We start from the raw sequence: 21450 nt of genomic DNA on the forward strand, positions 1-21450 counted from the left end.
AAGCCTCCTCAAAGACTGAACTTATAATTGCTTAAACTTAACCAATGTATCTAGCAACAGTAATTGTGATTGTAATTCATTATCATTAGTTGTTAAATGAATGTTATGTACTGTTTATCTAAAAGGGGAGGAATTGTTGTGTATGTACCTTTAAGAGAATAACTGGTCTCAGACTGCAGTACCGGCAGTGACCACCCCTGTATAAAAGGCGCTAGAGAGCCTCTGTTGGTTAGTTTCGTTTGTGCCTTTCACCAGTAAAGATCTCTTTGTTTCTCTCCTGCTAGTCCGTGTCTCAATCATTCACAGACTTAACACAAATTTCTTTGGAAAGCTCTTTATTAATCTGTTCCTCGTACACGTGAAGACGATGAGGCCCGCGCACGGGACACCGCAAGCTAGGTCCCACTTGGCGATGGCATCACATGCGTCGTATCTGCCCAGACGTGGCTCCCGGAGCGGTCAATGCTGACACGAAGGCGCACTCGGCGGTTCTTCCCGGATCACGGGACATCCGATGCTACGCCCAGATGGTCCCAGGTGCTCTTTCTGCACTTACTTAGTTGTCCCTCCGTTTGCCTGTTTTTTTTCTCTGCCCCCCACCCCTCCTCTCCACCCGCCTCACCCCCCGCCTCCCCCCCGCCCCCCAGGACTGCTTCAAAAAAAAAATCCAAATCAAGATTTGTCAAAGGAAAAACATCAATAAAGATTTCAAGAGGGCCTCCTGATGTCTCAGTGGAGCAAATCCCACCCTTGGATTGGATCCCAGGTTCCATCACCGCCCTGCAGTCTGTGCTGAGTGAGTTGATCCCAGCTGGTGGCGGGGTGGGGGGGGCGGGAGCGGTGGGGGTGGCGGGGGGCTGCAGTTGGTACTGAGCTCCACACACAGAGCAGGAAGGGCCCAAGTTCTATCCCCTCTGGTCTGTGCTGAGTGAGTTGATGCCAGCACACTCCCCACCTGCACCCCCCCCCCGCCACCCCGAGTTAGGGAGGGGGTTAAAATCAGCCAGGGTTCCTGATCACTGCCCAGTGACTCCTTGTTGGGGAAGTCCGAGAATCAGGGCTTGTCTGTGATGCTACCTCCCCATGGTCGAATTGCCTGACGACACACCGTCTCTGGGCTCGCAGGGATGCCAGGTGAGCCTAACCCCGGAGCAAGGAAGGGCCTTCGGCGGGCGGGGGGAGGGAGAGTAGTCAAGGAGCACCGCCTGCAAGGAAAGGGGGGAGGGGGCAGTCCTTCTGTCTCCCCCGGAACAACGAGGTCCTTCCTCAGGGATCAGGGATCAGGTAGCAGGGGCGAGAGGGTGGGGGGGGGTTCGGAGGGGGGGAGAAACAGGTGGATCTTCAGATAGAACAGGTCTGGCAGATAGCGGGGCAGGGCACTTATCGATGAGCAACCTCTCTCACCACCTCTCTCTCTCCCTTCATCTCTCTCTCTCCCGCTCCCTCCCTCTCTCTAGCCATCTCCCTCCCTCTCTCCTTCCCTCTCTCCCTTTCTCTCCTCCTCACTCACCCTCCCTCTCACTCTGACTCTCCCTCTCCCTCTCACTCTCTCTCTCCCCCTCTTTCCTTTTCTCTCGCACCTCCCTCTCTCCCTTTCTCCCTCGCTCTCTTTCCATCACCCTGTCTCTCCCTCTCCGTCACTCTTTTTCTCCCTCTCACTTTCTCCCCTCTCTCCCCCTCTCTCCGTCTCTCTCGCTCTATCTCTCTCTGTCTTTCTCTCTCTGTTTTTCCCTACCTGTCTCGTCCCTCTGTCTCTCTCTCACTCTGTCTCTCCCCATCACTCTCACTCTCTGTTGCTCTCTTCCTCCCTCCCTCTGTCTCTCTGTCCCCCTAATTCTCTCCCTCCTTCTCCCTCACTCTCTCATTCTCTCTCCCTATCCCCGTTCTCTCCCTCCCTCTCTCCCTTTGTCCCTCCCCCTCTCTCCCTCTTGCTCTGTCTCTCTCCCTCCATCTCTCCCTCCCTCTCTGTCTCTCTCTCGCCCTCTGTTTCTTTCCCACTCTTTTGCTTTCTCCCTCTCTGTCTCTCCCCTCCCCCTCTGTCTCTCTCTCTCTTTCTCGCTCTGTCTCTCTCTCACTGTCACTCTCTTCCTCTCTCTCGCTCTTCCTCTCTCCTTCCTTCTTTCCCTCCCTTCTCCTTCGCTCTTTCCTTATTTCTCTCTCTCCTACCCTCTGTCTCTCCCTCTCGCTGTCCCTACCTGTTTCTATCCCTCTCTCTCTCTGCCCTCTCCCCCTCTTGCTCTCTGCCCTCTCTCCCTCTCCCCCACCCCCCAGTCTATCCGTCAGCGCTGGGCGGTGTCACCCAACCGTACTTCTCGTGTGTTTTCACCAGGTTCCTGAAGGTGGCCTCAGCCTCCTTCCGGCTGAAAACCTTCTTATTCTTTGCCGGCATATCATGGATCCGACCCTGGGGGAAACAGAGGAAAGAAGAGACACTGGGAGTAAGCGACAGAGGGAGGGAGGACAAGTGACAGACAAGGCCAGCCTGTACCTCCCTGACCCCGCACCCGAGAATAAAGAAGACATTAATAAACTTGCAGAATGGATGTGTGGTTGGCAAATGAAAACTTCAATATAGATCAGTGGCAGCTGGTACATTTTGGTCAGGGGAATAGAGGTTATACCTATCGGGAAAGGTTGAACAGGCTGTGAATCTTTCCCAGATGAGACTGAGAGGTGACCTAATATTCCTTAAAATTATGAAAGCGTTTAATTGGGTAAAATGCACCCGAAACCCTCGATTAGATTCCCGGCTGTAACTCATTCCCGGGTATCTGTTATTCTATATATAAACCACCCGAACACCTAGATTAGATTCCAGCCTGTAACTCACTCCTGGGTATCTGTTATTCTATATATAAACCCCCCGAACCTCTCGATTAGATTCCAGCCTGTAACTCACTCTCGGGTATCTGTTATTCTATATATAAACCACCCGAACCTCTCGATTAGATTCCAGCCTGTAACTCACTCTTGGGTATCTGTTATTCTATATATAAACCACCCGAACCCCTCGATTAGATTCCAGCCTGTAACTCACTCCCGGGTATCTGTTATTCTATATATAAACCACCTGAACCCCTCGATTAGATTCCAGACTGTAACTCACTCCCGGGTATCTGTTATTCTATATATAAACCCCCCGAACCCCTCGATTAGATTCCAGACTGTAACTCACTCCCGGGTATCTGTTATTCTGTATATAAACCCCCCGAACCCCTCGATTAGATTCCAACCTGTAACTCACTCCTGGGTATCTGTTATTCTATATATAAACCACCTGAACCCCTCGATTAGATTCCAGCCTGTAACTCACTCCTGGGTATCTGTTATTCTATATATAAACCACCCAAATCCCTCGATTAGATTCCAGCCTGTAAATCACTCCCGGGTATCTGTTATTCTATGTATAAACCACCCGAACCCCTCGATTAGATTCCAGCCTGTAACTCATTCCCGGGTATCTGTTATTCTATAGATAAACCACCCGAACCCCTCGATTAGATTCAAGCCTGTAACTCACTCCCGAGTATCTGTTATTCTATATATAAACCACCCGAACCCATCGATTAGATTCCAGCCTGTAACTCATTCCTGGGTATCTGTTATTCTATATATAAACCACCCAGAACCCCTCGATTAGATTGCAGCCTGTAACTCACTCCCGGGTATCTGTTACTCTATATATAAACCACCCGAACCACTCGATTAGATTCCAGCCTGTAACTCACTCCTGGGTATCTGTTATTCTATATATAAACCCCTCGAACCCCTCGATTAGATTGCAGCCTGTAACTCACTCCCGGGTATCTGTTACTCTATATATAAACCCCTCGAACCCCTCGATTAGATTCCAGCCTGTAACTCACTCCTGGGTATCTGTTATTCTATATATAAACCACCCCGAACCCCTCGATTAGATTCCAGCCTGTAACTCACTCCCGGGTATCTGCTATTCTATATATAAACCACTCGAACCTCTCGATTAGATTCCAGCCTGTAACTCACTCCCGGGTATTTGTTACTCTATTTATAAACCACCCAAACCCCTCGATTAGATTCCAGCCTGTAACATACTCCCGGGTATCTGTTATTCTATATATAAACCACCCAAACCCCTCGATTAGATTCCAGCCTGCAACTCACTCCTGGGTACCTGCTATTCTATATATAAACCACTCGAACCCCTCGATTAGATTCCAGCCTGTAACACACTCCCGGACATCTGTTATTCTAAATAAAAACCCCCCTGAACCCCCCGATTAGATTCCAGCCTGTAACTCACTCCCGGGTATCTGTTATTCTATATATAAACCCCCCTGAACCCCTCAATTAGATTCCAGCCTGTAACACACTCCCGGGTATCTGTCAATTTATATATAAACCACCCGAACCCCTCGATTAGATTCAAGCCAGTAACTCACTCCTGGGTATCTGCTATTCTATATATAAACCACCCGAACCCCTCGATTAGATACCAGCCTGTAACACACTCCCGGATATCTGTTATTCTATATATAAACCACCCTGAACCCCTTGATTAGATTCCAGCCTGTAACTCACTCCCGGTTATGTTATTCTGTATATAAACCACCCAAACCCCTCGATTAGATTCCAGCCTGTAACTCACTGCCGGGAATCTATTATTCTGTATATAAACCACCCGAACCCCTCGATTAGGTTCCAGCCTGTAACTCACTCCCGGGGATCTGTTATTCTATATATAAACCACCCGAACCCCTTGTTTAGATTCCAGCCTGTAACTCACTCCCGGGTAACTGTTATTCTAAATATGAACCACCCGAACCCCTCGATTAGATTGCAGCCTGTAACACACACCCGGGTATCTGTTATTCTATATATAAACAACCCTGAACTCCTCGATTAGATTCCCGCCTGTAACTCACTCCTGGGTATCTGTTATTTGTAAGGTTCGCAAAATTTCGGCAGCCCCCGAAGATTATTTGATTAAAGAAAACCTGGTTGGAATGTATTTTAAAAACCCAGGACTTCAAAAATGGCTGTAGCCGACCCCGTGGCAAAAGTGAAAGACAGCCTATGAATATGAAAGAAGGATATCATAGCACTGGCTGACCTAAGGATTGAAAGAAACCAGTTTCTGAAGTACTTAAATACTTGAAGCTGTCAATCATCTGCGGTTAGGAAGTTTCAACACGGAACAGAGGAACTCTGTTTATACAAGTCCTTAGCAGTGTTGACTCAAGGGCTTAAGTGGTTGCTGTCAATCTAGTTGTGGTTGAAATGTAACCACAGCACAAAGGATTGTTTACACTATCACTTAAGATAAGGGCTCCCAATGGGATATAAAGATAGCCCCTCAGGAAGCCATTCTCTCTCTCTCTACCACCTCGCCTCCGGTGCCCTGCCTTCAAGAGGACCGTCACAGCCCACCCAAAGAAGTGGAATACCAGCAGTTACTTTTGAATTACTGGGGTATCTCTACTTCGGGCGGTGAAAAATCCAAGGCAGACCGCAGGGGCACGGAGCAGGCGTTTACTGGTGAGCATAAACTTTCTGGCCCATTACAAGGCAACCTAGATAGGTATAAGGGGTGGGAACTAAAGGGGAATCTTGTTATATTGCCATTTTATTCAATTTTCCCTCGATGTGTCCATCTTTTCTCCTCCCCGTTAAGTAAAAGTGTGCTGTATTCATAATTATTTTCATTGTATAGCAATTTATTCTTTACTTCAATAAAACTCTGGTTTCCTTTGCACCCAACCACTGGTCTCGTTTTGTCTATATCGCTACTGAAATAAGTCCGGTGGTCAGATCCTAAGGGGAAGCGATTCGAACCGCACGGGGCTGGAACAGCTCAGACACATGGCTGACTGACCAGGCAAAAACCCCAAAACCAAAAACCCAAACCCCTTACAATGGCGACTGCGGCAGGACTGTCGGCGACAGTATGCGATGTAGCAGACGGTGGTCTGGGTCTGGAGAGAGCAGCAGTTATTGGTTTTCTTTTTATCACACCACTGATCTGTTTGTGGTTAGGTACCCGCAAGCTTAGGGAAGTTAAAGCAGAGGGTTGGGATAAGGAAATGGAGATTGAAGAATACCAGGCCAAGATAGAGCGCCCGGTGGACCAGTTTAGTGAGGGCAAAAGCCACCCGAGGTACGAATTAGAGTACCTGAAGTGCCTAGTTACAGAGGCCAAGAGTAATGAGATGAGGGTGTGGGAGGAGAACGCCCGCCTCATACAAGAAGTAAGAGAGCAGGAGGAAAAGGTTAGGGAGGTAAAGGCAGCGTATAAGCTGGCCTGCGACCAAGGGTTCAAGGAAGCAGATCATGGCCCCTGTAGGGAAGAGATAGAAAGCTTGAATATGGCTTTAAAGAGGGCAAAGGGGATGATATGTCTTATCAGCCCGCAGATAGGCCAGTCGAACTTTACCAGCAACCCAAATAGAACCGTCCCACAGGCAACACCCAGAACAAAGTTGGTTAGGGAATTAGAGGTCCCACGACCGCCACCCACAGCTCTGAGCTTTCAGGAGCTCTGGCAGCAAGGGGGTTGTGGAGGATGAGGTGGTAGAGGAAGCACAGCAGGCCCCGCTAGATAGTCCAGGACCAGGACCAGTGTACCCCCTCCGACAACGGAGGTACGGTCCGCCCGTTGATGACGATGACCCAGGGGCCATCCAGGATCAATTTGTGGTGCCGTATGGCACCCACCAGCTCAGAGACATGGTTAGCCACATCCCCAAGCTCACTAAAAAGGGAGACCCCTCTCTGCACTTCAGTGAGATAGAACAAGCAGCTTGTGTTAATGACTGCGATGATGCAGAGCAAGCGAAAATGCTGCTGTTTTCCCTGGGAGGTGATCTCCTCCAGGCCCTATCTGGCGAGTACAAAAGGGGGCAGAAAGAATACGAGGATTTGAGGAACGAGATATTAGAGGCCATGGGACTCAATGATGGCAGTCCGTTCGCCCGGGTAGAAAGAACGGTACAGCTCCCAGGGGAGTCCCCGCAGGCGTTCGCAGACAGGCTGTGGCCAGTCTACCGGAGTGCATGCCCGGGAATGCCAGGGCGGGCAGCACTGAACCCAGTCCAGTTGACTCACTGGCTCCGTTGTCTTATGACAAACAGCCTACCCCAGATCCAAGCCCAGGTCGCGGCTTGGTTTGACCCCCGAAACCCCCAGACCACCGAAGAAGCGGTGATCCACCAGCTCACAGTAGCATTTAGAAACATGAGGGGTATCGAGACACCCCAACCCAAGGGGAAAGTCCATGAGGTTAATCCTGGAGGCCAGAATAAGAAAGAGTGGCACCAGGAGGGGACCCGTCCCTCCCAGGCTAAGTTAAATTGTTATGGGTGCGGGAAAGACGGTCACTGGAGAAAAGACTGTAAGAATCCCTGGAAAGATAACCAGGGAAAGAATCCCACAGCCTCAGTCCAAAAGGTAGAGACAGGAATTCCCCCCGCCTCGGTCGAGTCACTATTGGAGGCAATGCGGTCTCTTCTGACTGGCCAGGGGAGAATAGCAGCCACCACCGGTGCTTTGACCCCGTCTGCCCCATCCCACTCCCAGCAATGACTAGAGCCAGCGCAGCCTGTCGACCTGTGTCTCCGCGAAAATGCTGAGGGGAGCAGGCCCTATGTTAGGATGGGGGTGAAGACGGTGCAGGGGAGATATTCAGTGGACACTGGAGCTTCCAGCACGGTGGTCCATTCAGAGGACCTGACCAATTCACCCCAGTCTAACAAGGCCCCATTTAGCTTAATGGGACCCACAGGGCACGAGCAGGGTGGGGAAAGGTCAAAACCTTTGGCCATAGGTTTAGGATCCCTCCATACCATGTGGGAGGGTAACCACAAGACCAACGAGGCGGCCATGCAGGGGGACAGGGAAGGAGAGTTCTGGGACCCCTGTAGAGCAGGTCCGGTAGCAGCAATCTGGGACAAGGGAGGCACACAGGGGATAGCTTTGGCCCCGGACCAAAAGCAGGTCCAAGCCCAAGATTCCGCCTTAAAGGCTGCCCTGGTAAGGAGACAGGGTTACTGGCAGGCTGCTAGTTATATTAAACAATGTAAGTTGTTTAAGCCGGAGGCAGGGAAACAGGCAGCTGGGATTGTACCTGAGATTAGAAATCCTCAGCCTGCAGCACGTACACACACACAGACTGCACACGCAGGCGCAGTCGCGTGCGTGAAGGGAGAAGTTCCCCAGCATTTGGCCCGAGCGATTCCCCCTCTCTTGTGGGACTCCGGGGAGGAGCCTGAACCAGGTTTTAAACCTGAAGGGGAAAACTCTCAGCCACCGGCAGCTGGTGGCAAGGGATTGCCTGTCCCCAGCCCAGGTTTGGGAAGGGAGGGACCCGAGGGAGAAGGTCCCCAGCCAGCAAGGAGTGTGACCTGAGCTAATGGTCCGCTCGCCAGGGTAGCCCCACCAGCGACACTCCCTAGGAGGTCTCTTCGGGTACCCCAGCCCAGGAAAGTATGGTCACCAGCTTTCCAGTTAAAAAGGGCGGTCTCCCGAGTCAGGGAGAAGCCAAGAGACAGAGGTCGCCAGCCAGCAGCCATAAGCTGCGAGGGACCAGGAGTAGAGATCAGTGCAGCCACGCCGCAGGGAGCAGCCTGTAGCAGCCCAAACAGGGATTAGGCTGGCCGCCCGGAGGCGGGCGGCGGATGTATATAGTTTAAGTAGTATAATTTTAAGTAATGTGTATAGAGGATTAAGTTAGAGTGTGTTAATTTTAATTTTATATTGCAATCGGTAGTTTTAAGTATTAAAGTACAAGTTTTAAGTATGGAACCGTTCCAGAGTGTTGTCTATGTGAGCCGAGGTCGCGGGACCCGATCACATTCCCCCGAGCCAGGGAACCTGGCTAGATGTTTTTTAAAGTTTTTTTCAGAGTTTCGGAAGGGAGGACCATCGTGCCTTTGGATGCTCGGGGAAGGGAGCACCCCTAGCCCACTGCGGGAGGGGTCTGCGGGAGGCAGATGCCCATGAGGGGAGCTGGCCAGGATGACTGGGATCCAATTCAACCCAGTATTCTAGAGAGACCGGCTTCACGTATGGGGAGGCCTCCTTCCGGTGCCCGAGGATACGAATCGTCACCCCAAGGAAAAGATGTTTCGGAAATTCTGTAAATTTGACTTTTCGGAGGTCAATAAGACCGAATTGTAACTAATCATGAGTGATAGCAGATTCGTTTGTATTTTTAACAAATATGTTTTGGCTTGGTGTTAATCTCATTAAAGATGATGTATCGTGATAAAGCTCTATGAGGTCACAAGTGGTGCAGGGGTGTTGGACCCCCTCCGTGCTGGAATTATTGTACATAATCATGTTTTTCTATCAATAGATGCCTACTGTGCACTGCGATTCTCTCTGAGAAAGGGGGATGGAGGTGTCGGCGGATCAGAGATAGATAGCGACATGTATAAGGGAAGGTTGTTTGTGGGGGGGTCAGAAATCTTTGCTCACCTTTAATAGGATACTGCAAGCAAGTTTTAGTATCCAAGGGCGGAGTGTAAGGTTCGCAAAATTTCAGCAGCCCCCGAAGATTATTTGATTAAAGAAAACCTGGTTGGAATGTACTTTAAAAACCCAGGACACCAAAGATGGCTGTAGCCGGCCCCGTGGCAAAAGAGAAAGACAGCCTATGAATATGAAAGAAGGATATCATAGCACTGGCTGACCAAAGGATTGAAAGAAACCAGCTTCTGAAGTACTTAAATACTTGAAGCTGTCAATCAACTGCGGTTAGGAAGTTTCAACACGGAACAAAGGAACTCTGTTTACACAAGTCCTTAGCAGTGTTGACTCAAGGGCTTAAGTGGTTGCTGTCAATCTAGTTGTGGTTGAAATGTAACCACAGCACAAAGGATTGTTTACACTGACACTTAAGTACTGTTTACTGAGCACTCAAGAAACCAGCGGGACATTTTTCAAACTGGGACAGCTCCATTCAAACCAGTTAAATGAATGGGCAATGCATTCAAACCCATTATGGTCAATGGGGACAGATCGGTCCCTTTGTGTAACCCAGATACGTCCAGATTTGGGCACGAAGATAAGGGCTCCCAATGGGGTATAAAGATAGCCCCTCAGGAAGCCATTCTCTCTCTCCCTACCGCCTCGCCTCCGGTGTACTGCCTTCAAGAGGACCGTCACAGCCCGCACAAAGAAGTGGAATACCAGCAGTTACTTTTGAATTACTGGGGTATCTCTACTTCGGGCGGTGAAAAATCCAAGGCAGACCGCAGGGGCATGGAGCAGGCGTTTACTGGTGAGCATAAACTTTCTGGCCCATTACAAGGCAACCTAGATAGGTATAAGGGGTGGGAACTAAAGGGGAATCTTGTTAAATTGTCATTGTAGTCAATTTTCCCTTGATGTGTCTGTCTTCTCTCCTCCCCATTAAGTAAAAGTTTGATGTATGCATAATTATTTTCATTGTATAGCAATTTATTCTTTATTTCAATAAAACTCTGGATTTCTTTGCACCCAAACCACTGGTCTCGTTTTGTCTATATCGCTACTGAAATAAGTCCGGCGGTCAGAACCAAACTGGGAAACTATTTGAACCGCACGGGGCCAGAACAGCTCAGACACACGGCTGACTGACCAGGCAAAAAACCCTAAACTAAAAACCAAAACCCCTTACATATTCTATATATAAACCCCCCGATCCCCTCGAATAGATTCCAGCCTGTAACACACTCCCGGGTATCTGTCAATCTATATATAAACCACCCGAACCCCTCGATTAAATTCCAGCCTGTAACACACTCCCGGGTATCTGTCAATCTATATATAAACCACACGAACCCCTCGATTAGATTCCAGCCTGTAACACACTCCCGGGTATCTGTTATTCTATATATAAACCACCCTGAACCCCTCGATTAGATTCCAGCCAGTAACACACTCCCGGGTATCTGTCAATCTATATATAAACCACCCGAACCCCTCGATTAGATTCCAGCCTGTAACTCATTCCTGAGTATCTGCTATTCTATATATAAACCACCCGAACCCCTCGATTAGATTCCAGCCTGTAACACACTCCTGGATATCTGTTATTCTATATATAAAACCCCCTGAACCCCTCGATTAGATTCCAGCCTGTAACACACTCCCGGGTATCTGTCAATCTATATATATAAAGCGGCTCTTCTGTCTGTCTGTCTGTCCGCCTGGTCTCTATACGTTTGGAAGTTACAGAGCGTACCGACGCGCGCGTCGCCTCAAAAGAAAGCTTGCGATTCCGGACCGGTCATAGGCGTATTTCCGTTTCGGCCGGACAAAAATCCCGCCCGCGGTATCCCAAAAACGTTCAGCGTTCCGCTCATTAGCATCTCATTAGCGACCGTGTGACGTCGAGGTCTTCCTACAGTTGAGTGTCGAGTGACTCGACGATTGACCAATCCTACGCTTCGGTGACCTGACCGGTCGACCAATCGGTGCGTGTGTGGGCGGGCCTTATCCTTCTGAACCGAGGTGAGTGGCCGCCATCTTGATTTTCCACGATATTTTCCCCCACACTTTCTGTGTGTTAGGGAACTAAGGTAAATATTTCAATTATGTGTTAGGCAATTAATTAACAATTTATTTGAGTTTTATATTGTGTTTAGCAACCCCCCCCCCTCCTCCTCACCCTCGCGCAGGGGGGACTCGGGGCCTGAAGCTGAAAAAATTTCTCTCTCTCTCTCTCTTTCTTCCCTCTCTCTCTCTCCTCCTCTTCCCTCTCTCTCCTTTTCCTCTTCCCTCTCTGTCTCTCTCTACTTCCCCCTCTCAGGTGTCGCGGACGGAGCGCGGGCGCGCCGCCCGAAGTTTCCCGCTCGCTAATGGCCTTGCCGGCTCCCGCGGGCCGCTCGCACTGACCACGCATGCGCCGCCCGCACTCACCGCGCATGTGCCGCCCGCACTCACCGCGCATGCGCCGCCCGCACTCACCGCGCATGCGCCGCCCGCACTCACCGCGCATGTGCCGCCCGCACTCACCGCGGATGCGCCGCCCGCACTCACTGCGCATGCGCCGCCCGCACTCACCGCGCATGCGCCGCCCGCCCGCCCGCAACGGCCGTCCATCAGCCGCGCGATACGCGGGGGACCTCAGCAACGGCACCGGACCTCAGGCGCTAGGCAGGGGGAGGGGCCGGAGAGAGGGACAGAGGGGAGTGGGGGAGCGGGGGAGGGGAGGGGTGGGGGGGGGAGAGGGAGACAGGGGAGGGAGGGAGACAGGGGAGGGAGGGAGGGGAGGGAGGGGGGGAGGAGGGGGGAGGGAGGGATAGGACAGGGAGAGGACATGACAGGGAGAGGGGGGACAAACAGGGGCAGGGAGACCAAACGCCCCCAAATTGCCCTCGCGCCCCCAAATTGCCCTCGCAATGCGGGGCTCGCCAGGCAGGGGGAGGGGCCGGAGAGAGGGACAGAGGGGAGCGGGGGAGTGGGGGAGGGGTGGGGGGGAGAGGGAGACAGGGGAGGGGTGGGGGGGGAGGGGGAGACAGGGGAGGGGAGGGGAGGGAGAGAGGGGAGGGGAGGGAGGGAGAGAGGGGAGGGGAGGGAGGGAGGGGAGGGAGGGAGAGAGGGGAGGGGAGGGAGAGAGGGGAGGGTGGGATAGGACAGGGAGAGGACATGACAGGGAGAGGGGGGACACACAGGGGCAGGGAGACCAAACGCCCCAAAATTGCCCTCGCGCCCCAAAATTGCCCTCGCAACGCGGGGCTCCCCAGCTAGTCTATATATAAACCACCCGAACCCCTCGATTAGATTCCAGCCTGTAACTCACTGCTGGGTATCTGCTATTCTATATATAAACCACCCGAACCCCTCGATTAGATTGCAGCCTGTAACTCACTGCCGGGTATCTGTTATTCTATGTAGAAACCACCCGAACCCCTCGATTAGATTCCAGCCTGTAACTCACTCCCTGGTATCTGTTATTCTATATATAAACCACACCGAACCCCTCGATTAGATTCCAGCCTGTAACTCACTCCCGGGTATCTGTTATTCTATATATAAACCACCCGAACCCCTCGATTAGATTCCAGCCTGTAACTCACTCCTGGGTATCTGTTATTCTATATATAAACCACCCAAACCCCTCAATTAGATTCCAGCCTGTAACACACTCCCGGGTATCTGTTATTCTATATATAAACAACCCTGAACTCCTCGATTAGTTTCCAGCCTGTAACTCACTCCCGGGTATCTGTTATTCCATATATAAATCCCCCGAACCCCTCGATTAGTTTCCAGCCTGTAACTCACTCCCGGGTATCTGTTATTCCATATATAAATCCCCCGAACCCCTCGATTAGTTTCCAGCCTGTAACTCACTCCTGGGTATCTGTTATTCTATATATAAATCACCCGAACCCCTCGATTAGATTCCAGCCTGTAACTCACTCCTGGGTATCTGTTATTCTATATATAAACCACCCGAACCCCTCGATTAGATTCCAGCCTGTAACTCAATCCCGGGTATCTGTTATTCTATATACAAACCACCCCGAACCCCTCGATTAGTTTCCAGCCTGTAACTCACTCCCGGGTATCTGTTATTCTATATATAAACCCCCCGAGCCCCTCGATTAGATTCCAGACTGTAACTCACTCCTGGGTATCTGTTATTCTATATATAAACCACCCGAACCCCTCGATTAGATTCCAGCCTATAACTCACTCCTGGGTATCTGTTATTCTATATATAAACCACCCGAACCCCACGATTAGATTCCAGCCTGTAACTCACTGCCGGGTATCTGTTATTCTATATATAAACCACCCGAACCCCTCGATTAGATTCCAGCCTATAACTCACTCCCGGGTATCTGTTTTTCTAGATATAAACCACCCGAACCCCTTGATTATATTTCAGCCTGTAACTCACTCCCGGGTGTCTGTTATTCTATATATATAAACAACCCTGAAACCTTCGATTAGATTCCAGCCTGTAACTCACTCCCGGGTGTCTGTTATTCTATATATAAACAACCCTGAAACCTTCGATTACATTCCAGCCTGGAGAAGGGGGAGAATTAGGAGAGGGGGGAAGACCTGAGATGGGGAGGTGTGGGAGCGGGTGGGGTGATGCGGTGGTGGTAGGGCCATGGGGAGGATGGATAACGGTGGGAGAAAGAGCAGAGTGAAGATGTGGGGTGGAGCGGAGGGTATGTGGTGAGAAAGAGGGGAGGAGGGGATGGGAGGGGAGGGGAGAGGTGGCTGGGGAGGCGGGGAGCGGAGGGGGAGTGGATGGGACGGGAGGAGGGTTGATGACGATGGGATCGGAGGGGTAGGGAGGGGAGTAGAGGAGGGTTAGGAGTGGAGGAGGGGAGAGGAAGGGAGGGGAGGAGCGGGGAGGGGAAGGAGGGGAGGGGAGGAGAGAAGGTGAGGGGAGGTGAGGAGAGGATGGGAGGGGAGGGGAGGAGGGGAGGCGAGGAGAGATGGGAGGGGAGGAGGGGAGGGGTGGGTAGGAGGGGAGGGGAGGAGAGGAGGGGAGGGGTGGGGAGGAGGGGAGGGGAGGAGAGGAGGGGAGGGGAGGGGAGGTGAGGGGAGGCAAGGAAAGGGTGGGAGGGGAGGAGGGGAGGGGAGTGGAGGCAAGGGGAGGTGAGGAGAGATGGAAGGGGCAGAGGGGCGGAGGGGAGGGGAGGCGAGGGGAGGCAAGGAAAGGATGGGAGGGGAGGAGGGAAGGGGAGGGAAGGTGAGGAGAGATGGGAGGGGAGGAGGGAAGTCGAGGAGGAGAGGGAGGGGGAGGGGGAGGGGAGGGGAGGTGAGGAGAGATGGGAGGGGAGGAGGGGAGGGGCGGAGGGGAGGGGCGGAGGGGAGGCGAGGCGAGGGGAGGACGGGAGGGGTGGAGGGGAAGGGAGGCGAGGCGAGGAGGGGAAGTAAGGGGTGGGGAGGGAAGGAAGGGAGTGGTGGAGAGGGGAAGGAAGGGAGGGGTGGACGGGAGAGGAGGGGATTGGGTGGAGGGGAGGTGTGGAGGGGAGGGGTGGTGGGGAGGGGAGGGGATTTGGTGGAGGGGAGGAGGGGAGATGAGGAGGGGGAGAGGAGCGGAGGACAGGATGGGAGGGGATGTGAGGGGTGGGGAGGGGCGGTGGGAGTCGAGATGGTGAGGGGAGGCGAATAGGGGAGTTTAGGGAAGGGGAGGAGATGGGAGGGGAGGAGGCAGGAGTAGGGGAGGAGTTGATAGCAGAAGGGGAGGGGAGGAGCGGAGGAGGGGAGGTGAGGAGCTTGAGGCTGGAGGAATATGGTTGGAGGGAGGAGGGAAGGAGGGGAGGAGGAGAGGACGAGGCGAGATGGGAGTTTGGATACCCACCTGTCCTTTCACCAGGCTCACGGCGAACTGCCTGAGCAGGGCCTCGACCGTGTAGGCACTTGACCAGCCCCGCGGGGTCAGGAGTTCCATGCAGATGGCACCCCCATCCAGCACGAAGCCGTCCTCGATGGCGGGGCTCAGGACCCTCATGAAGGGGGGCGAGAAGGGGAAGGTCTCAGGGAAGGTCAGGTTGACCATAATGTACTCCGTCGCCGTCTCCTTCATGTCCTCCCAGAGCGCTGAGTCCTTGTCGACTTGGAACAGCTTCACGTTCCACTCGTACAGATTGTCCTCGACCAGCTCGGCCCTGATGAAACCGTCCGCCATCTTGTGGATCTCGCGCAGCTCCTTCATCAGGCGCTTGCTGCGCACCTGGGCGCACCGTCGCCCCGGCGACGTGGACTTCAGCTCAGGCTCTTGCAACTGCTGCCCGCTGGCCTTGTCTGCCTCCCCGGCCTTGACTGCAGGCTCTGGCCGCGTCTTCCTCTCAGCGAAAGGCCGGCCGGGTTTTATCGCTCTGCGGGACCCCTTCGGGCTGCCCATCCCCCGATCCAGCGCAGTGTTCAAACCGATCTTCCGCAGCAGCATCGCCATGGCTGACTAGGCCCAGAGCCTAAATCGAAAGTGATGAGACACTGGTTAATTGACAACTAGGTTGTGGTTTGCAACTCGTGTGCATCTCAGTGTCAGCTCCTGTACATGTACAACACACAAGGGTAAAAGGATAGCATTCACTCCCGTCTGGTACTCTACGGCCCATGTGTGTCTCAGTGTCAGCTCCTGTACCTGTACAGCACACAGCGGCTAAAAGGGATCGATTCCCTCCCGTCTGTTACTGTACGACCACTGTGTGTCTCAGTGACAGCACCTGTACATGGACAGCGCACAGCGGGTAAAAGGGAACGATTCACTCCCGTCTGGTACTGTATGGCCCATGTGTGTGTCCCAGTGATAGCCCCTGTACATGTACAGCACACAGCGGATAAAAGGGAACGATTCACTTCTGTCTAGTACTGTACGGCTCGTGTGTGTCTCAGTCTCAGCACCTGTACATGTACAGTACACAGTGGGTAAAAGGGAATGATTCACTCCTGTCTGGTACTGTACGGCCCGTGTGTGTCTCAGTGTCAGCTCCTGTACATGTACAGTGCACAGCGGGTAAAAGGGAACGATTCACTCCCGTCTGGTACAGTACGGCCCGTGTGTGTCTCAGTGTCAGCTCCTGTATCTGTACAGTACACAGCGGGTAAAAGGGAATGATTCACTCCCGTCTGGTACAGTACGGCCCGTGTGTGTCTCAGTGTTAGCTCCTGTACATGTACAGCACACAACGGGTAAAAGGGAACGATTCACACCCTCTAGTACTGTACAGCCCGTGTGTGTCTCAGTGTCAGCTCCTGTACATGTACAGCACACAGCGGGTTAAAGGGAACGATTCACACCATCTAGTACTGTACAGCCCGTGTGTGTCTCAGTGTCAGCTCCTGTATCTGTACAGTACACAGCGGGTAAAAGGGAATGATTCACTCCCGTCTGGTACAGTACGGCCCGTGTGTGTCTCAGTGTTAGCTCCTGTACATGTACAGCACACAACGGGTAAAAGGGAACGATTCACTCCCGTCTGGTACTGTGCGGCCCGTGTGTGTCTCAGTGTCAGCTCCTGTATCTGTACAGTACACAGCGGGTAAAAGGGAAAGATTCACTCCCGTCTGGTACAGTACGGCCCGTGTGTGTCTCAGTGTTAGCTCCTGTACATGTACAGCACACAACGGGTAAAAGGGAACGATCCACTCCCGTCTGGTACTGTGCGGCCCGTGTGTGTCTCAGTGTCAGCTCCTGTACATGTACAGTACACTGCGGGTAAAAGGGAACAATTCACTCCCGTCTGGTACTGTACGGCCCGTGTGTGCCTCAGTGTCAGCTCCTGTACATGTACAGCACACAACGGGTAAAAGGGAACGATTCACTCCCGTCTGGTACTGTATGGCCCGTGTGTGTCTCAATGTCAGCTCCTGTACATGTACAGTACACAGCGGGTAAAAGGGAACGATTCACTCCCGTCTGGTACTGTACGGCCCGTGTGTGTCTCAGTGTCAGCTCCTGTACATGTACAGCACACAGAGGGTAAAAGGGAACGGTTCACTCACGTCTGGTACTGTACGGCCCGTGTGTGTCTCAGTGTCAGCTCCTGTACATGTACAGTACATAGCGGGTAAAAGGGAACGATTCACTCCCGTCTGGTACTGTAAGGCCCATGTGTGTCTCAGTGTCAGCTCCTGTACACGTACAGCACACAGCGGGTAAAAGGATACCATTCACTCCCGTCTGGTACTGTACGGCCCGTGTGTGTCTCAGTTTCAGCTCCTGTACATGTACAGTACACAGTGGGTAAAGGGATACCATTCACTCCCGTCTGGTACTGTACGGCCCGTGTGTGTCTCAGTGTCAGCTCCTGTACATGTACAGCACACAGCTGGTAAAAGGATACCATTCACTCCCGTCTGGTACTGTACGGCCCGTGTGTGTCTCAGTGTCAGCTCCTGTACATGTACAGCACACAGTGGGTAAAAGGGAACGATTCACTCCCGTCTGGTACTGTACGGCCCGTGTGTGTCTCAGTGTCAGCTCCCGTACATGTACAGCACACAAGGGTAAAACAATACCATTCACTCCTGTCTGGTACTGTACGGCCCGCGTGTGTCTCAGTGTCAGCTTCTGTACATGTACAGCACACAGTGGGTAAAAGGGAACGATTCACTCCCGTCTGGTACTGTACGGCCCGTGTGTGTCTCAGGTTCAGCTCCTGTACCTGTGCAGCATACAGCGGGTAAAAGGGATCGATTCCCTCCCATCTGTTACTGTACGACCACTGTGTGTCTCAGTGACAGCACCTGTACATGTACCGAACACAGCGGGTAAAAGGGAACGATTCACTCCCATCTGGTACTGTACGGCCCGTGTGTGTCTCAGTGTCAGCTCCTGTACATGTACAGCACACAGCGGGTAAAAGGGAGCGATTCACTCCCGTCTGGTACTGTACGGCCCGTGTGTGTCTCAGTGTCAGCTCCTGTACATGTACAGTGCACAGCGGGTAAACGTGAACGATTCACTCCCGTCTGGTACTGTACGGCCTGTGTGTGTCTCAGTGTCAGCTCCTGTACATGTACAGCACACAGCGGGTAAAAGGGAGCGATTCACTCCCGTCTGGTACTGTACGGCCCGTGTGTGTCTCAGTGTCAGCTTCTGTACATGTACAGCACACAGTGGGTAAAAGGGAACGATTCACTCCCGTCTGGTACTGTACGGCCCGTGTGTGTCTCAGTGTCAGCTTCTGTACATGTACAGCACACAGTGGGTAAAAGGGAACGATTCACTCCCGTCTGGTACTGTACGGCCCGTGTGTGTCTCAGGTTCAGCTCCTGTACCTGTGCAGCACACAGCGGGTAAAAGGGATCGATTCCCTCCCATCTGTTACTGTACGACCACTGTGTGTCTCAGTGTCAGCTCCTGTACATGTACAGCACACAGCGGGTAAAAGGGAATGATTCACTCCCGTCTGGTACTGTACGGCCCGTGTGTGTCTCAGTGACAGCACCTGTACATGTACCGCACACAGCGGGTAAAAGGGAACGATTCACTCCCATCTGGTACTGTACGGCCCGTGTGTGTCTCAGTGTCAGCTCCTGTACATGTACAGCACACAGCGGGTAAAAGGGAATGATTCACTCCCGTCTGGTACTGTACGGCCCGTGTGTGTCTCAGTGTCAGCTCCTGTACATGTACAGTGCACAGCGGGTAAACGTGAACGATTCACTCCCGTCTGGTACTGTACGGCCTGTGTGTGTCTCAGTGTCAGCTCCTGTACATGTACAGCACACAGCGGGTAAAAGGGAGCGATTCACTCCCGTCTGGTACTGTACGGCCCGTGTGTGTCTCAGTGTCAGCTCCTGTACATGTACAGCACACAGCGGGTAAAAGGGAGTGATTCACTCCCGTCTGGTACTGTACGGCCCGTGTGTGTCTCAGTGTCAGCTCCTGTACATGTACAGCACACAGTGGGTAAAAGGGAACGATTCACTCCCGTCTGGTACAGTACGGCCCGTGTGTGTCTCAGTGACAGCTCCTGTACATGTACAGCACACAGTGGGTAAAAGGGAACGATTCACTCCCATCTGGTACTGTACGGCCCGTGTGTGTCTCAGTGTCAGCTCCTGTACATGTACAGCACACAGCGGGTAAAAGGGAACGAATCACTCCCGTCTGGTACTGTACGACCCGTATGTGTCTCAGTGTCAGCTCCTGTACAGGTACAGCACACAGCGGGTAAAAGGGAACGATTCACTCCCTTCTGGTACTGTACGGCCCGTGTGTGTCTCAGGTTCAGCTCCTGTACCTGTGCAGCAGACAGCGGGTAAAATGGATCGATTCCCTCCCATCTGTTACTGTACGACCACTGTGTGTCTCAGTGACAGCACCTGTACATGTACCGCACACAGCGGATAAAAGGGAACGATTCACTCCGCTCTAGTACTCTGCGGCCCGTGTGTGTCTCAGTATCAGCTCCTGTACATGTACAGCACACAGCGGGTAAAAGGGAATGATTCACTCCCGTCTGGTACTGTACGGCCTGTGTGTGTCTCAGTGTCAGCTCCTGTACATGTACAGCACACAGCGGGTAAAAGGGAATGATTCACTTCCGTCTGGTACTGTACGGCCCGTGTGTGTCTCAGTGTCAGCTCCTGTACATGTACAGCACACAGCGGGTTAAAGGGAACGATTCACACCATCTAGTACTGTACAGCCCGTGTGTGTCTCAGTGTCAGCTCCTGTACATCTCCAGCACACAGAGGGTAAAAGGGAACAATTCACTCCCGTCTGGTACTGTACGGCCCGTGTGTGTCTCAGTGTCAGCTCCTGTACATGTACAGCACACAGCGGGTAAAAGGGAACGATTCACTCCCGTCTGGTACTGTACGGCCCGTGTGTGACTCAGTGTCAGCTGCGGTACATGTACAGCACACAGCGGGTAAAAGGGAACGATTCACTCCCGTCTGGTACTGTACGGCCCATGTGTGTCTCAGTGTCAGCTCCTGTACATGTACAGTACACAGCGGGTAAAAGGGAATGATTCACTCCCGTCTGGTACTGTACGGCCCATGTGTGTCTCAGTGTCAGCTCCTGTACATGTACAGCACACAGCGGGTAAAAGGGAACGATTCACTCCCGTCTGGTACTGTGCGGCCCGTGTGTGTCTCAGTTTCAGCTCCTGTACATGTACAGTACACAGTGGGTAAAAGGATACCATTCACTCCCGTCTGGTGCTGTACGGCCCGTGTGTGTCTCAGTGTCAGCTCCTGTACATGTACAGCACACAGCGGGTGAAAGGATACCATTCACTCCCGTCTGGTACTGTGCGGCCCGTGTGTGTCTCAGTGTCAGCTCCCGTACATGTACAGCACACAAGGGTAAAACGATACCATTCACTCCTGTCTGGTACTGTACGGCCCGTGTGTGTCTCAGTTTCAGCTCCTGTACATGTACAGTACACAGCGGGTAAAAGGGAACGATTCACTCCCGTCTGGTACTGTACGGCCCGTGTGTGTCTCAGTGTCAGCTCCTGTACATGTACAGCACACAGCGGGTAAAAGGATACCATTCACTCCCGTCTGGTACTGTACGGCCCGTGTGTGTCTCAGTGTCAGCTTCTGTACATGTACAGCACACAGTGGGTAAAAGGGAACGATTCACTCCCGTCTGGTACTGTACGGCCCGTGTGTGTCTCAGGTTCAGCTCCTGTACCTGTGCAGCACACAGCGGGTAAAAGGGATCGATTCCCTCCCATCTGTTACTGTACGACCACTGTGTGTCTCAGTGACAGCACCTGTACATGTACCGCACACAGCGGATAAAAGGGAACGATTCACTTCCCTCTAGTACTGTACGGCCTGTGTGTGTCTCAGTGTCAGCTCCTGTACATGTACAGTGCACAGCGGGTAATAGGGAACGATTCACTCCCGTCTGGTACTGTACGGCCCGTGTGTGTCTCAGTGTCAGCTCCTGTACATGTACAGCACACAGCGGGTAATAGGGAATGATTCAGTCCCGTCTGGTACTGTACGGCCCGTGTGTGTCTCAGTGTCAGCTCCTGTACATGT

At 52.5% G+C, this 21450-nt stretch overlaps 1 protein-coding gene across 1 annotated transcript in view; it reads right to left on the reverse strand.

Annotated features, from left to right (window-relative positions):
• Positions 1–329: 329 nt before the first annotated feature.
• The window catches only part of LOC147119506 (ubiquitin-conjugating enzyme E2Q-like protein 1), a 35359-nt gene continuing 14238 nt past the window's right edge, over positions 330–21450 (reverse strand). Inside the window, exons 2-3 of the mRNA XM_085985058.1 lie at positions 15296–15908; positions 330–2404 (exon numbers count right to left, since the gene is read on the reverse strand). Of these exons, the coding sequence (XP_085841184.1) occupies positions 2273–2404; positions 15296–15889 (726 nt within the window). The 5' untranslated portion in view covers positions 15890–15908 and the 3' untranslated portion in view covers positions 330–2272. The remainder of the gene's footprint in view (positions 2405–15295; positions 15909–21450) is intronic.

This window comes from Somniosus microcephalus, chromosome 4 (genome assembly GCF_052327205.1).
Source record: "Somniosus microcephalus isolate GS21.2 chromosome 4, FLI_Smic_1.0, whole genome shotgun sequence".
Lineage (NCBI taxonomy): Eukaryota > Metazoa > Chordata > Chondrichthyes > Squaliformes > Somniosidae > Somniosus > Somniosus microcephalus.